Raw genomic sequence first — 17486 nt, forward strand, 5'->3', positions numbered from 1 at the left:
GGAATGGAACCTTTCAGGTTGAATACTATATATATTATATATGTAAATATCTAAATATATGAGATATATAAAGCAAAAATTATAAATGATGCTTTGGCCCAGTAAGTCCACTTTTAGGAATCTATAGTAATTCTAAATATAGAAAATATCTAAATAAATATAGGAGAAAAAGCCTTTGTTCATGTCAGAAATATTTTATAGTAACAAAAATTTGGAATCTGACATGTCAAACAGTAGGAGAATGATCATATTATAGTGTAGTAATTGTGTTCGTTATAAATTATAGTTATAAAAATCGTGATAATATGCAGAGTACTTATAGTACAACATTCAGTGAAAAAAATTGTGATGCAAACTTTCATCAATATGATTACAATGACATTTTAAAATAGACTTTATTTATTTGAGAAGTTTAGGTTTATAGAAAAATTGAGTGGAAAGTCCAGAGTTCCCATATCCCCCCTCAAAGCCCCTTCTGCTGTTAGTAACGTCTTGCACTAGTGTGATGCATTTGTTACAGCTGATGAGCCAATATTGATACACTATTGTTAATTAAAGTCCCTAGTTTACATTAGAGTTCACTCTTTGAGAAAAATGCCTCTTATATTATAGCTTGTCCCTTTTGATTTTCTTTTCAGGGTTGCAAAACTGCGCGATGACATCCTGGCCTTAAGGAATGAATGTTCCTCAGTGTACAGCAAAGGCCGCGTGCTGACAGCGGAGCAGACGAAGCTCATGATATCAGGAATCACTCAGAGTTTAAACTCAGGGTTTGCACAGACCTTAAACGCCAGTCTGAACTCAGGGCTGACCCAGGGTCTAACGCCTTCCCTGACCCCGTCCAGCGTGACCTCAGGCCTGTCATCAGGGCTGACTTCCCGCCTGACCCCATCTGTCACTCCTGCATATACACCTGGCTTCCCATCAGGATTAGTTCCAAATTTCAGCTCAGGAGTGGAGACAAATTCCCTGCAAACTCTGAAGCTGATGCAGATCCGAAAGCCCCTTCTCAAGTCGTCTTTACTGGATCAGAATTTAACAGAAGAGGAAATCAACATGAAATTTGTCCAGGATCTTTTGAATTGGGTTGATGAGATGCAGGTAAAAATATTTACTTTACCTGAATTTCAGGCTTTATTGCTACCAGTTTCTTTTTCAAACCTTATATCTTTCTATTTAAAGGTGCAGCTGGACCGCACTGAATGGGGATCAGATTTGCCAAGTGTTGAAAGCCATTTAGAAAATCATAAAAATGTTCACCAAGCTATTGAAGAATTTGAATCTAGCCTCAAAGAAGCTAAGATCAGTGAGGTATGTGAATTTGAAATCTGTATGTATTTCATCCCAGCTTCTTGTTTTGCTCTTTCTATAAAGACCCTGTTGTAACAGGGTAACGATACATTGCTTGTGAATCAGAATTCCTTAAGATTCCTAACCTTGCTGTCTTTTTATTCCATGTTATAGATCCAGATGACGGCACCTCTTAAACTAACTTATGCAGAAAAGTTGCACCGATTAGAAAATCAGTATGCAAAACTCTTGGTAAGTTTTTTTAACTTTCTGTTCCGCTTACCTCTATGTGGCAAAGACACGATTCTTACAATGATACTCCTTGTAAAGAACACATCCAGGAATCAGGAACGGCACCTTGATACACTCCACAATTTTGTAACTCGTGCAACTACTGAGCTTATTTGGTTGAATGAAAAAGAAGAGGAGGAAGTTGCTTATGACTGGAGTGAAAGAAATACCAACATAGCCCGGAAAAAAGATTACCATGCTGTGAGTATGACTTCTGTAACTGGATGTTAAAAATGCATTTCAGGTTTTATCATTTTCTAACATATTTCTTGCTTGTTTCTTTAAATTAGGAATTAATGAGAGAACTTGATCAAAAGGAAGAAAATATTAAATCAGTTCAGGAGATAGCAGAGCAGCTGCTTCTGGAAAATCACCCAGCCCGATTAACCATTGAGGTAAGTCAGAAAGTGTAATAGTCACAGTGGAATACAGACATTTGATTATTACCCTTCAGATTCTTCTATTGTTGATAAATTGAAAAATGCAAACTATCAAACTTCTATCATAACCTGAATCAAAAAGAATGTTTCTGACAGATCATACTGATTTGCCTTCAGTTCTGAAGTGTGTCACCCACTCATCACTTCCAATAAAGGTACTTTGTCAACCCCTATGGCCAAAGAGATGTAGTACAGTAACTGTGAAGGACCTTGACTTGACAGGCTTTGAGGCTGATATTTCTTCCTAACCATATGACACTGCCCCAGGGACGTAACCTTGCTCAGTCCCATTCACTTACCTAAAATGGGGGAAATTGTTTCTAACCCATAGAGTTGTGAGAGAAGAAGAAGAATGTACTCTTACTATTTAGTTCAGTTCTTGGTACACAATAGGTTCTCAAGAAGTACTAGTTATTATTATTTAATTTACTAATTGTATTCATGATCTGGTTTTGTGAGGTGTGTCCTCAGGGTGTAACACACACATTTCAGACCCAGAAGGGGAGGGTTGACCTAGGGTTTATCAGGCTGCCCGTGGGTGGCGGTGGGGTGGGGTGTGTTTACTTGTGGGGCCTGATATCTACTGGTTAGAGTTAGTGACTGTCTGAATGTGCAGGGGGTGATGTAAGAGGGCGAGAAGCATGTAACGTGGACAGATGTGGTGTATTTCCAGAGGAAGAAGAATGAAGCTATGCTTACAATGGGACACGCAGTTGAAGAAAGGAATCTGAGAGTCTTTGTTCACTGAAATAAGTCTTCGTGACACAAAAATTAAGAAAATAAAATTCTAGGCCTCACTTGGTGGTCTTGGGAATATTATAGGTGACCTTCTTTCATATAAAAACATGGTTTTCATCCCCAGGAAATGCTGCATAGGAATGTTAAAGACACAGAAGGTAGGGTGGCACTAGAGAAAGGAAATTAGAATCATGAAGGGTCGGGATATACTTTTCTATGATGATCAACTAAAAGTGGGATAGATATTCTTTGGAGTAGAGAGATGAAAGCTGTTAGGAAATACGATTGTAGGTTGAGAGTTTTGATGGGAATGGAAAATGTGGATGTGAACCTGATTACTTTCAGGTAGAGCTGTTAGTCTGATTAACTGAAAGTCTGGAACAATAGAATTAAGCCGTAGTCGTCCTTATGATTCCATGGGCCCATCCAATGTCTTGTGGGCAATGGATAATAGTTAATTATTTCCTCTTTTATATTTTATGTGAAAAAGAAACTAATAATCTGACCACGCACGATGTGTCTTTTATAGCCAATTTACTCAAGTAGCTTACTTGGAGGGGGCAGGTAGTGTGATCAGGATGTATTGCCAGATTTCCAGTGCTGCCTTATGCATTCCATCCAGAAAGCTGCCTGGACAGAGCTCAGCAGGAGTGTTTTTTCCAGGAGGAAGGACAGGCTTACGTAAGACAGTCATTAGAGCATCAAGGGCGCCCTCTTCTGGAAGCCAGTGAACTGAACCTTAAATATGAAAGGGTGTTTCATGTTTTCTAGTAAGTAGGTGTCTTTTCTACAATATTTTTGCTCTCAGGAAGGAGACACCAAGTGGTAAATAAAAATTCAAGTAAAAACGTATGAAATAAAAATTCCTAGTATTATCTTTTCTTTGTTTTTAATTTTTGGCCGTGTTGGGTCTTCGTTGCCGCACGTCGGCTTTCTCTAGTAGCAGTGAGCAGGGGCTACAGTTTGTTGCGGTGCGCGGGCTTCTCATTGCGGTGGCTTCTCTTGTTGCCGAGCACGGGCTCCAGGCACGTGGCCTTCAGTAGTTGTGGCACGTGGGCTCAGTAGTTGTGGCTCGTGGGCTCTAGAGCACAGGCTCAGTAGTTGTGGCGCACAGGCTTAGTTGCTCCGCGGCATGTGGGATCTTCCCTGACCAGGGCTCGAACCCATGTCCCCTGCATTGGCAGGCAGATTCTTAACCACTGTGCCACCAGGGAAGTCCCCCTAATATTATCTTGAATGTAATTCCAGAATTACACTAATAAGGGATTGCTTATGCCCTTTTCCACCCTCCCCAAACAGTCCCAGTAAAAACAAACAAATCACCCCCACCCCTGCCAAGAGCTTCCAGACTAGTTTTGGAAGCAAAGACAGAGAAAACTACAGACCATCTATTTTTGTGTCAGGAGGGGTATTTTATGATCCAGTAATAGAAAAATTCAGAAAAAAGAAAGATGAAGGAAAATGTCATGAAGGAGGCATATCTGAAGATGCCATATAGGCGAGTGTTGGCAGGTGGAGGGTTGGTTTTCTAAAAAGCTGGGAAAGCTTGCATCCATTTCTAATATTAAAGAGGTTTTCATGGAAAAACAGCCAGAGCTAGCTTTTTCCATATATTTTAAGAAAAAAATGTCAAGAAGCTAAAAATTTGAAAGAAAGTGACTGGACTTATTGAAAAATTTATATTTAAACTTTTAGGGCTGGCTTTGTACAACTGGGAGCTCGTAGTTTAGAGGGACATTTGACTACCCCGATTCTTCAAGTCTTACTCTGTTAAAGAATTCTCATCATCTATGTAGACACTAGAGTCTTTTATGCTTGAGAAGTAAGCCGTGTGTCTTACTGTCCAGACGACAACAGTGGCTATGTTTTACCTGTCAGGCCTACCGAGCGGCGATGCAGACGCAGTGGAGCTGGATCCTGCAGCTCTGCCAGTGCGTAGAGAAGCACATAAAGGAGAACGGTGCTTATTTCGAGGTATGGAGGCAGAATCACCATGTCGATCAATGGTATTGCAATTTTGGCTGAGTTACAGAAAACATTTCCATAATGTACTGTTAAGATGCATGTGTGTAGTGTTCAGGGGGAAAGAAACCAAAATGTTTTCTTTGTCAGGTACAGGGATATATGTTCTTCAGGGTAAATGGAAGCATTCTAGTAAGGAAGAAATACTTTAAAAACTGCTTAAAATGTCAGAAAATCTTAATTTTGTCCATGCTTCTCTTATTAAGGAACTGTTTCATTACAGAGAGCTTCCTTTCTGTTCTTCAGAAGTTTTAAAATATTCTTGGAATTTCACCCCCGATTAACAGCTGTTTGGATCCTAAAGTGAAATAGAAGTTCAGTCAAAATAATATCGAGCCAAAACCACAGTACAGAGAGAAACTTTGTTATATATATATGTACATATTAGTTTTCATGTTCTTTTCCATTTTGGTTTATCACAGGATATTGGATATAGTTTCCTGTGCTATACAGTAGGACCTTGTTGTTTATCCATCCTATATATACCGGTTTGCATCTTCTAATCCTAAACTTGCAATCCATCCATCCCTCCCCCACCTTCCCTCCCCCTTGGCAGCGTCCAGTCTGATCTCTATAGACATAAACTTTGGATGGACAGTTAGAATTCATTCATCATCATCCAAGTTCAAGAATTGCTGTTTGGTTAAAGGAATGATTTTGACTAAGTTGTCTTGTGATCTTATTCTGTTCCCACGTAGGAGGGGTCCACACAGGGCTCTGGTACTCGAACGTGACAACTCTGGGCTTTGCTGACATTGCATACACTTTAACTGCCAGTTTTCATCTTTCCTTAGTTTTTCAATGATGCCAAAGAAGCCACGGATTACTTGAGGAATCTGAAAGACGCCATTCAGCGGAAGTACAGCTGTGACAGGTCCAGCAGCATTCACAAGCTGGAGGACCTCGTTCAGGAATCAATGGTATGAACAGGAAAACCTGCAAGTTTCATCAGTGATGTATAGTGAGGACTAGATTAGTGCTTTATTATATTTTCTATGCGCAGAACTTCATGTTTCATTGGTACTCTTGATATTTCTGCCTCAATCAAGCATTTAAACATTCAGTTTTAGGGTTTTTTGGTAACAAATACAACAAAAGTGTTTTTCATGTGATTGCCTCAATATTTTAAAATGCTTTCACTGTGGTGTGTATGTCTGTGTTTAGTCATTCATTCCATAAATACTTGTTAGCATTTCTGTATCCCAGACACTATTTTAGGTGCTGGGGATAGAACAGTGAAGAAAACAGACAAGAATCCTGCTTATAGGCTGGGGATGGGGCTCAATAAACATGATAAATTAGTAAAATATACGTAGTATGTTAGATAGTGGTAAATGCGAAGGAGGAAAGAAACAACCAATCAAAACAAGGGAAGAGAGGTGTCAGCGGGGGTGGGAGGGATTGAAAGCTTAGACCTGGTGGTCAGGGAAGATTCTTCTGGTCAAGTTCGTTTAGGCAAAGCCCTAAAAGAAGAGAGCGCACACGTTTTTTACTTTAAAAATCCATCTGGTTTGTTCCCTAGGAAGAGAAAGAAGAGCTTTTGCAGTATAAAAGCACAGTCGCAAGCCTGATGGGGAGAGCAAAAACAATCATTCAGCTGAAGCCAAGAAATCCTGACTGTCCACTCAAAACTTCTATTCCGATCAAAGCCATCTGTGACTACAGACAAATTGAGGTACTTTAACTCCTAGAAACAGACCAGATTCTGGCATTATTCATATATTTAAAAAATGAGGTCATATTGCTCATTAGTGGTAAAGTTTTCCACCTCAAAAATACAAAAAACATCCCAAGGTTGGACGTGGAAAAAGATGAGTACCACAGTGACCTCATCTTGTTATTCTGTTCTTCTTTTAAAACCAGATAACCATTTTCAAAGATGATGAATGTGTTTTGGCGAACAACTCTCATCGTGCTAAGTGGAAGGTCATCAGCCCCACTGGGAACGAAGCCATGGTCCCGTCTGTGTGCTTCAGTGTCCCTCCTCCAAATAAAGAGGCAGTCGACTTTGCAAACAGGTTTGTGCGCACTAGCTCCAGATGTAGGCCTGGCTGTGGAATTCTCTGAAGGGTAAAGAAACAATCAGTGCTTTGACAAGGCTCATAGGATCAGGAGGACCTAGAACTAGGAAACCTAGTATATGTCACAAACACAAAGAAAAATTGTAGCATGTGTTCAGAGGGAGTGGAAAGGCTAAATTTGAGTTTTCTTTTATATATTTCAGAATCGAGCAGCAGTATCAGAACGTCCTGACCCTTTGGCATGAGTCTCACATAAACATGAAGAGTGTGGTCTCCTGGCACTATCTCATCAATGAAATTGACAGAATCCGAGCTAGCAATGTGGCTTCAGTAAGTATAAATCTACACATCCACCTAACCTGTCCAAAGATTTGGGGCCCCTTGTCACGAGGGGTGGGTTTTGTATTTTCTCTGGGGTACGATGGAGTTGAGCAGATCCATGATAATAGTCATTCATTCAATGAATATCTGTCCTACGCCTGCTGTATATGAGGCATTTTCTAAGGACTGGGGGATCTGGAAATCCCATACTTCATTCAGGGCTTACATTTTCATTGGGAGACACGGTATAGTGTTTGGGCATATAGAGATGGGTGTAGTTTGATTTCATTTATTAAATTTTATAGTCTTGTTTTTTCTCATCTTTTAAAACCTAAGATTGTAAATGAAGAAAAAATTAATTTCCAGTGGTTTTCTATTTATGACTATTAACATAAACTCATGTCCCATGAGACCCACTTGAGATCTGTCCTTTGGAAATTTTACTCTTAGTTCTATAATGGATCACTGGTCTTCTTTAGATAAAGACAATGTTACCTGGTGAACATCAGCAAGTTCTGAGTAATCTACAGTCTCGTTTTGAAGATTTTCTCGAAGATAGCCAGGAATCCCAGATATTTTCAGGTTCAGATATAACACAACTGGAAAAGGAGGTTAATGTGTGTAAGCAGTATTATCAAGAACTTCTTAAATCGGCAGAAAGAGGTAAAGCATGGGAATCCTTGCCTTTTTTTCCCCATGGGTTTTTAATCCAGGCTATTTTCTGCTATCAGTGGGAATCTCAATCTTAGGTATATTTTGTCACTCCACCTGTAATAGGTAGAAACAATGATTGGAACATTAAATGCATGTTTGAGGTAGGAAGATTCAAGGAGGGATTCAGTTATTTCCAAATGATGAATTAATAAAAAGATGTCAACCAAGTCGTATGACAATGAATTCTTAGTGTATCTACTTTTAAACATTTTCACTATTTTGCAATGTAATGTTCAGAATGATGATCTTTTAGTTTCAGAAAAGTTTCAATTATTTTTCCGTATACCAAACTTGGATTTTTTTAAAGACTTTTTCTTAGAGCAGTTTTAGATTCACAGCAAAACTGAGAGCAAAGGGCAGAGATTTCCTACAACCAAACCTGAATTTTATACAGGGGTTGAAGGAAAAGATTTTGTCTTGTTAACTTTTGTTAAATATAAATTTTATTCCAAACACTTGATATAACTTAGAGACCAAAAAAACTTAGTAGTGATACTCTATTTAAAAAATTTTTAAACATTAACATAATCTTTACCTTTCATTTTAAAGGATTTTAATTTAGTTTTTATTACTAATCTGCTACTAACATAATTCACATTTTTGTGAACACAAAACAGAGCAATATATTACTTTCCTTAGAAAAAGGAAATATCATAATATCATAAATCAGATATTGGTACTTTAAGTGGCATTGGGGAAATTTTATTAAATCTTCGTAAATTGTAATGTCCATGATTTCAAGGTTTATATCCTTGGGTGGATTTGTGGTGATAACTGGTAACATTAGTTTGACTAGCTGTGTTTTAGTAGTAGTAAAACTGCCATGTTGAATCATGGATGAGAACATCCAAAAGATAGAAAATGAGGTATTTTCTAAACATTACATTTATTTTCACAGAGGAGCAAGAAGAATCAGCTTATAATCTCTACATTTCTGAAGTCCGAAACCTCAGGCTTCGGCTTGAGAGCTGTGAAGACCATCTCATCAGACAGATCCGCACCCCACTGGAGAGAGATGACCTTCACGAAAGCGTGTTCAGAATCTCAGAGCAGGAGGTGAGGCTGAGAAGCGTGTGGGGACAAGATTAGCACAGATTACTGTCTTAATGACCTTTACTGTCGACTCTGCAACCTCTCACATGCTCCCTTTGCCAGGGGTCACTTGGTGAGGTCTGCCTATGTACTTAACGCTGATGACAGACCAGGATTCTGTAATTCAGTTCTGTCTCTCACTTGGGTAAACACAAGAACACGTACTTTCTCACCCATTTATGTGGAGGCTGTGAGGGCTTCTCACAGTTTCTCACCTGCTCTATGCACAAGCACTGAATTAGATGTTTGGGCCCGAGGAGATGGACAGTGAGGGAATGATTGATTATGAAACTTGACTGCTTTGGCTTCATTTCTTTGACAAAGAAAAAGTAAAGGGTATGTAAATGTTCTGCAACTAGAGATGATCATACTAAGTGAAGTAAATCAGAAAAAGACAAATACCGTATGTTATCACTTATATGTGGAATCTAAAATACGACACAAATGAACATATCTACAAAACAGAACCAGACTCACAGACATAGAGGTCAGACTTGTGGTTGCCAAAGGGAAGGGGGGTGGGGGAGGGAAGTACTAGGAGTTTGGGATTAGCAGATGCAAACTATTATATATAGACTGGATAAACAACAAGGTCCTACTGTATAGCACAGGGAACTATATTCAATATCCTGTGATAAACCATGATGGAAAAGAATATGAACAAAATGTATGTATGTGTTTAACTGAATCACTTGGCTGTACAGCAGAAATTAACACAACATTGTAAATCAACTACACTTCAATTAAGAAAAAAGAATACGTACATGTTTAAGTCAAGGGTCATAATGGGAAATGTGTATTTTTAAAGTGTTTGAAGAAAGAAACACCATCTGGAGTGATAGCCTAATCCTTATGTTTGTTCTCTGTTGTGTAGAAACTAAAGAAAGAGCTGGAGCGACTTAAAGGTGATTTGGCCACAATCACGAGTAAATGCGACGACTTTTTCAGTCAGGCAGCCGCCTCTTCCACGGCTCCCACCTTGCGATCCGAGCTCAGCGTGGTCGTCCAGAGCATGAACCACGTCTATTCCATGTCCTCCACCTACATAGAGAAGTATGGAACCACTGCCTTAATAGAAATCATCTAAACTGGCTTCATAAAAGTGCCACTTATATATATAGGCTGTTTAGCCAAAAATGTTCATTTTTAAGAATACAAAATTTTTTTCTTAATAACAAATATATGAAATATTTCTGTGGACTTATGATGCATCTTCATGCTGAAAGGGAATGTGAGCTTCAGAGACTAGAGCATTAATGATCTTCCCATATGTTGCCTATAGTTTTGGTAGCTCAGCTGTTGTAGCCTATAGGACTTTCCTACCAGGCTTGGTCTAAATTAGGTTTGAAAGAAGCCCCTCTGCTGTTGGACTCTCCTGCTGAAGACCACTGTGGGGGCAGGGCATGGGTTCTGTTAGAAGACAGTTAGTGGGATGTTAATCCTTTTTTTAAAATTTTATTGAAGTATAGTTGATTTACAGTGTTGTGTTATTTACTGCCGAGTCACTGCTACAGCAAAGTGATTCAGTTATACACATATATACATTCTTTTTCATATTCTTTTCCATTGTGGTTTATCCCAGGATATTGAATGTAGTTCCCTGTGCTCTACATTGGACCTTGTTCTTTATCCATTCACTATATAACAGTTTTCATCTGCTAACCCCAAACTCCCACTCCATCCCTCCCCTAACCCCCTCCCCCTTGGCAACCACAATTCTGATCTCTGTGTTTGTGAGTCTGGTTCTGTTTCGTAGATAAGTTCATTTGAGTCATGTTTTAGATTCCACATATAGGTGATATCATATGGCATTTGTCTTTCTCTGTCTGACTTACTTAGTGGGATATTAATCTTGTAATAAAAGTGTCAGTGTCTCGGGATGAAGAACATGCTGCATCATGCACCCTCATGGTGCTTTGGGACTGTATTGCGGGAAAATAAACGCTTACCAAAAGGGGGTGTTGTTTAATTCTCTTTTTCAGGTTGAAAATTGTCAACTTGGTGTTAAAAAACACTCATGCTGCAGAAGCCCTTGTAAAATTCTATGAAACTAAACTGTGTGAAGAGGAAGCAGTTACAGCTGACAAGAATAACATTGAGAATCTAATGAGTACTTTAAAGGTATGCGTTTCACTGCTGGCTATTTTTTAAGATTATCCTTTAAAAGTATTTCTCTAGCACTTGGCCCAGGTCTTCAGACATCAAGCATTAAGTATCTGAACTTGAATACATTTCTGTCCATTCCATGTCCTATCTCTGTAGTACCATGGCTTACTGTAAATAAGTGTGTTCATTCATTTTTAGTTTGAGGTGAGTTCTTTTCATTTGAAGTTTGGATCTTTTGGACGGTAGGTTTTTTTTTTTTTTTTTTTTTTTTTTTTTTTTTTTGTGGTACGCGGGCCTCTCACTGTTGTGGCCTCTCCCGTTGCGGAGCACAGGCTCCGGATGCGCAGGCTCAGCAGCCATGGCTCACGGGCCCAGCCGCTCCGCGGCATATGGGATCCTCCCAGACCGGGGCACGAACCCGTATCCCCTGCATCGGCAGGCGGACTCTCAACCACTGCGCCACCAGGGAGGCCCTGGACGGTAGGTTTTTATAGTCTGTTCATGTTGGCAGCAAGAGGAGTTGAAGCTAAAAAGTAAATTATTGGTAATAGATTCTCTTGTGGAAAGAGGCAATTATTTTAAGTAATCAAGGAGGTGAGTAGAGTAGTTAATCTAAGAAGGAAAAAGGCTGATAGTTATACTCGTCTGTTTCTCTTCTTCCATTTATAAAGCCCTGAGTAAAGATATCGTAAAACAATTGTGAAAAGTTTTCTCAGTGACTTTTTAATGCATGTGTTCATTTTTAAACAATGAGATCAGTAGATATTTAAAAAACAAACAATGAAAAAGACTTACCGAGGTAGCAGACTTGATTATGAAATATATTTTATTTTATTGATATGCAAATTTTGTTAGACTGAACTCTATAAAACTGTTGGTTTTTTAGGTCAAAGTACAGTCAAATATTGGCAATTTTATAAGGTTCAAGCTAATGTAATATTTTGTATATGAAAGATATTCTTTCCATTTTCTGATTTTGTAGCAGTCATTTGTAAATGAATATTAAAATTAGGTGAATAATGTGTTTACACAATGAGCGGTTGTTACGTTTTTGTAACTTTATAAATTGATGTATTTTAGCAATGGAGATCTGAAGTGGATGAAAAGAGAGAGGTCTTCCATGCACTGGAGGATGAGCTACAGAGAGCGAAGACCATCAGTGATGAGATGTTTAAAACCTACAAAGAGCGTGACCTTGACTTTGACTGGCACAAAGAAAAAGCAGATCAGTTGGTTGAGAGGTGGCAGAATGTTCATGCTCAGATTGACAACAGGTTAGTACCCTTTTCATTCAGTTTTAGCTCAGATTTAATCTCTGTATTCTGGGTAAAGTCTAAATGTATTAGGCTTTTTACTTCCATATGTAATTCATTCCATAGAGTTAATTTCCATATGTAGTTAATTGTGTTAATTGCAAGAGCTCTGTCCAATTATGTTTCTTTTTTATAAGGTGGCCTTTAGTAAGATATTTAACTTCCAAGTAAGTTATTTTTCCATTCTGTGTTATTACAACTGTTGATGTACTCTGGCATTTATATAGTTAATCTACTTGCCTTTTCTGAAGGAAAAAACAACGTAGTTCTCTAATTATTACCACTGATAATATCAAAATAACCATGAGTTAGTAAGAGGAGGGTGGGTCATTCATTTCCTAGGGCCGGATGTAGCATCTATACTAGACAGGAAGCGTAAAGAAACTGAAATGTCCTAATGCTCATTTTAATCAAAGATACAAGAAAGTCAAAATCATTTGCCCACCGATTGAAATAAAAAAGTGAAAAGAAATGGGATGGTTTTGGGGGCTCATCTTAAAAGAAATGGAATAGTGTTCCTTCTCATTCACTTTTTATGTTTTTATTAATTCAACTAAAATGCATTTATTATATAGTACCATTTGTGAGAAATAAATTATGTTTAAATATTAGTATCTAATCTCTAAAATACATGATCTATAGGTTTAATGTAGTGGTTTTAAAATCATAGAAACTGGGGTGTTTAATCACAGCTCCTAGAAAGTATCCTCTGAGTCCATGTTGAACCATTCATTGCTACCATGTCATTTTTTCAGAAGTGAACTGCCATTACTGCAAACTTTGGGTCTTTAAGACTTGCTGATTGATAATTATTATGGTTAACTTTCCAGTTTTCCTGCTTTTTAGCTTTAGTCTCTCAGGCTTGTCCCTAGAATAATTAGTACCGATAAATGGCGCAAGTCTTGGAGAAAAAGAATTTGTATTCAACCCAAGGCAGTGTAGGTGCCCTTGGAGATGGGCCTGGGATGCTGTGGCCTTGAATTCTTGACACACCCCTGTTGTTGTGCTTAGTGCATCTTAGGACAGTAATATTTTGTCCCTCCCTTTTTTTCTACACCTTCCACCTTCCTATTGGTTACTCTTGGAAACCGTGACTATTCCTTTGTTAACCTCTTAGGTTACGGGACTTGGAAGGCATTGGGAAGTCTCTGAAGTACTACAGAGATACCTATCACCCTTTAGATGACTGGATCCAGCAAGTTGAAACTACTCAGAGAAAGATTCAGGAAAACCAGCCTGAAAACAGTAAAACCCTAGCCACACAATTGAATCAACAGAAGGTGTGTAAACACAGTTCCTTGTGCTAGGGTTCTGTCTGCATTTGGTCACTCAGACCTTGACCTTCCTTTCTCTTGTTAGTACGATAAGTCAGCAGCTATTTCAAGGAAGGCAGGGAATAAATCACAAATGTGAAAAATTTGCACTCAAACCTACATCCATCCCTTATTTTGATTTAAGAAAGTTGCGTGTTGGGACAGTTCAAGTTTCTAATGATCATTTAATCGTATGGAAATCTCTTTGGTACTTTGCTGGCTGCAATAGTTTTATGGGATCCTAAATTAAAAAAAAAAAAAGGTTAGTCATAGAAAATTAAACAGCCACATGTGACCAAGAGTTAAATGCTTTGAGATTTTTGTTCCATCTTGAGAGGCCAGTAATTTCTAGCTCTCTTTAGATCAGGATTAGGTGGGGGCTAAGGGTTTCAAGTCTACTTATGGATAATTCCCATGGAGTTTAGTAATTTCTGCTTTGGAAGCCTCATGAGGGGGTGTCACATAGTGGCTTAATCTTGAAAGCTTGGACTTTACCCATGAGGCAGATGACATTAAGTGCAGTGGGGTAGAGGGAATTCCCTGGCAATCCAGTGGTTAGGACTTGGTGCTTTCACTGCCGAGGGCACAGGTTCAATCCCTGGTTGGGAAACTAAGATCCCACAAGCCATGTGGTGCAGCCAAATAAATCAATCGATCAATAAATAAAGGCTACAATTAAAAAAAAAGTGCAGTGGGGTAGAGAGCTGCAGTCTTAAGTGATGTAGATATTTCTTAGTGCCTGAGATCTCAAGTTGTTGGATAGCATAGGGTTCCTTGCCCTTTTTCTCCTAACCTGTGTGTGCTTATAGATGCTGGTGTCTGAAATAGAAATGAAACAGAGCAAAATGGATGAGTGTCAGAAATACGCAGAACAGTACTCCACTGCGGTGAAGGTGAGAAGACCAGTTCCTTGCATCAGATTTCATGTTCAGATATTCAGGGAGGTGCTTCTACGGTGCACTTTTAAAGCCTTTGCAGGTCATTCAATCTGTGTTAAAAAGTGAAACAGAGAATCTTCCCTCTTTGTCACTTATCTGTTAATTCTTTGTGAAAGTGTGAGTCACGTGACGACCCCTGGTTCTTTCATTCTCTCTCTGTGTCACGCACATGCACAGCCTGGCCACACCCCCATGTGCACCAGAATAAACTGTAGCTCTGTAATCCACGTCTTACCACTTTGCTTCCCCTCTCCCCTCCTTGCTAGAGTGTTCCATTGCAAGTATTGCTAGAGTACTCCATGGAAGTATTGCTGGAATATTCTGTGGAAGAACGTCTACCTTGTGCTCTAAGTCACCACACCACACCTCAGCTTCACCCATCCGGATCTGCAGTCCCATTTCCTAACTAGAGGAGAGGGAGGCTGAAAATAACTGGCACACTGTCCCTATATGTCTCCATGAACTCCTAAAGAGACTTAGGAACTTTCCTGGCCACCCTAAATGTTCCTGATTTTTATTACCACCTTGGAAACATGTCAGGATTGGATTGATTCTTGAAAATGTAGTTTTGCAATATTTTCTTGACTTACTCAGTGAAAGTAGATGCCCTTTCTCTGCATCAAATTACTCCAGAATGAAGGGTTCGTGCTTCGCTTTAATTAATCTTACCATTTCCTTTATACAGGACTACGAATTACAAACGATGACCTACCGGGCTATGGTGGATTCACAGCAAAAGTCTCCAGTGAAACGCCGGAGAATGCAGAGCTCAGCAGACCTCGTCATTCAAGAGGTGATACCCGTCCAGAGATGGGGAGGGTGTAAAAGAGAGAAGCAACACTTTAGCAATTTTACATTTATACGTTTGTACTGTGGTAAAATGTCCATAATAGAAAATTCACCATTTTAGCCATTTTTAAGCATACAATTCAGTGGCGTTCAGTACATTTGTAATGTTGTACAACCTTGAACACAATCCATTTCCAGAACATTCCATCATCCCAAACAGATGCTCTCTACCTATAACAATGCATCTTATTAAGGGTTTTAAAAAACCTTTGAAAATCTTCATTCAAGATGAATGAATTGCAGAGAATAATAAATGTGTATCATGATTAAATTTAGAGGAGGATTGTCATCACTGTGGATTGCACAGCAGTAATCTCATTCCTACTCAGTTATCATTGCTGGGGAGTCGTGAACTTCCCTGTTCCATAGACTAGTTAATATTTTAATTAATGCTCAGTGTTCATTCAGCTCATTTAGGGCAACTGGAGGTTCTGTTTTTATTTTTATTTTTCCTTACTTGCAGTTCATGGACCTGAGGACCCGGTATACGGCTCTGGTGACCCTCATGACACAATATATTAAATTTGCTGGGGACTCATTGAAGCGTCTGGAGGAGGAGGAGGTAACCATTAACCATGGGCAGGTTACTGAAAAGGAGCCACGAGACGGTTTCATGATAAACTCATGTGGTTGAGAGCTAATGTATAAGTGATTAATTATAGAATTACAGTGAAAAACAGTAGAGGCGTAGGGTTTTTTGGTTTGTTATTAAGATTCTCTCGAACTGAAAAACATTACAAAAAAGAAAGGAACAACCTTTTTGGAAAAAGAAGTTTTATTTTTACTCTAGGGCTCTAGTGTGAGAGTGTTAATGTCATTAAGTGGTTCTATTTAAATTATGGAATGTTGGCAGTTCAGCAGAATGTTTTTCAGTTTTCTCACAGTTGAGAAGCATTGTTCTTTGAAGTATAGTTACTACTGTTATGATATCTGCAGAAATATTACATAAACACATTTGTTTTATGCATTTTAAATTAATTTACATCTTCAAGGATTTAAAACATGAAAGCCAATAAGTTAGAAGTAGCAGGTGTTTATACAAAATGGTAGGACTTTTTAAGAATTGTGGGGGGTTTTATTTTGTTTTTGTTTTTAGCTTTGCCAAAAAGATATGGTGTATGTTAAAAAGACGAAGTGCCATTCTAATTTGGAGAACTTCAGTGCCTTTGATTATGCATTTAAAATATATTCAGAAACAGAAGGAATAAGGAGTTATTTATGGAAATATATTTTCATAGAAGGCTATTGTATCTAATTTTGAAAGTATGCTCTGCTCTATTATCTTGATATGCTTTCTGTTCCTAACCTCAGAACAGATAAAAATAGTAAACCAAATGCTGTAGTAAGTAAATTGTGGGCATTAGCCATTTAAATTAGACTGTTGTTGAAATTCTGTAGGTGACTGTACTTAGTGTAACTCCATTCATGTAATGAGAGAACCAAAATGGTAGTAAATGTCTAATAGATGTTGCTTTCTTAGTTTCTAAAATTATGACCGCTTTGGTAAACTACTTTTGTCTGTTCAGAGTTAATAGTTTTCGGCAACTAAATCACTAACATGGCTACTTGCAAGTCTTTATAACTAACTTCCTTTGGGTTTAGAAAGGAGAACCAGAATATTTTCACATTCAAATAACTGGCATACACTTCTCATCTATGAAGGAAAGTCCATAATTTTTTTACATTCTTAATTTTTAAGAGATATGATTCCATTTTAAATGGTATATAGATCTTTTAAATTGTGTATTTTGTAGTTAAATGTAATATAAATAATTTAAGCCCTTCCCTTTCTTACAATGTATGTCTGCACATATATGAGCCAATTTGCTCAATGTATCTGATGAAGTAGAATAGTAGAAGTTGATAGAAGCAAAAGATATTTCAAAAAGCCTGAAATATATCCAAAATTATGCTTGTCATCCTTTGAAATATAAAAGATTATGTTGAATTTAAAGTCAAAACAATGTAGCTTATGGAAGACCATGCAAAGATTATTATAATTTAAAATAGATTTTTAAATTCCTTGTTAAAAATTCAC

The 17486-nt window shown here is 38.2% G+C and overlaps 1 protein-coding gene across 12 annotated transcripts in view; it reads left to right on the forward strand.

The window, feature by feature from the left end:
* Positions 1-17486, forward strand: part of DST (dystonin) — a gene marked incomplete at both ends in the record, with an annotated part of 487217 nt that overhangs the window by 310394 nt on the left and 159337 nt on the right. For 10 of the 12 annotated variants that reach the window (XM_079713903.1, XM_079713907.1, XM_079713908.1 and 7 more), the window contains 19 exons: positions 639-1101; positions 1183-1311; positions 1465-1542; positions 1621-1782; positions 1872-1976; positions 4638-4733; positions 5576-5701; positions 6304-6456; positions 6645-6799; positions 7006-7132; positions 7603-7786; positions 8736-8893; positions 9804-9982; positions 10912-11050; positions 12116-12309; positions 13466-13628; positions 14471-14554; positions 15285-15392; positions 15912-16010. In XM_079713903.1, the coding sequence (XP_079570029.1) occupies positions 639-1101; positions 1183-1311; positions 1465-1542; positions 1621-1782; positions 1872-1976; positions 4638-4733; positions 5576-5701; positions 6304-6456; positions 6645-6799; positions 7006-7132; positions 7603-7786; positions 8736-8893; positions 9804-9982; positions 10912-11050; positions 12116-12309; positions 13466-13628; positions 14471-14554; positions 15285-15392; positions 15912-16010 (2902 nt within the window). The remainder of the gene's footprint in view (positions 1-638; positions 1102-1182; positions 1312-1464; positions 1543-1620; positions 1783-1871; positions 1977-4637; positions 4734-5575; positions 5702-6303; positions 6457-6644; positions 6800-7005; positions 7133-7602; positions 7787-8735; positions 8894-9803; positions 9983-10911; positions 11051-12115; positions 12310-13465; positions 13629-14470; positions 14555-15284; positions 15393-15911; positions 16011-17486) is intronic. The other 2 variants (XM_079713904.1, XM_079713906.1) reach the window with 1 other exon arrangement.

This window comes from Hyperoodon ampullatus (assembly GCF_949752795.1).
Source record: "Hyperoodon ampullatus genome assembly, chromosome: 10".
Classification (NCBI taxonomy): domain Eukaryota; kingdom Metazoa; phylum Chordata; class Mammalia; order Artiodactyla; family Ziphiidae; genus Hyperoodon; species Hyperoodon ampullatus.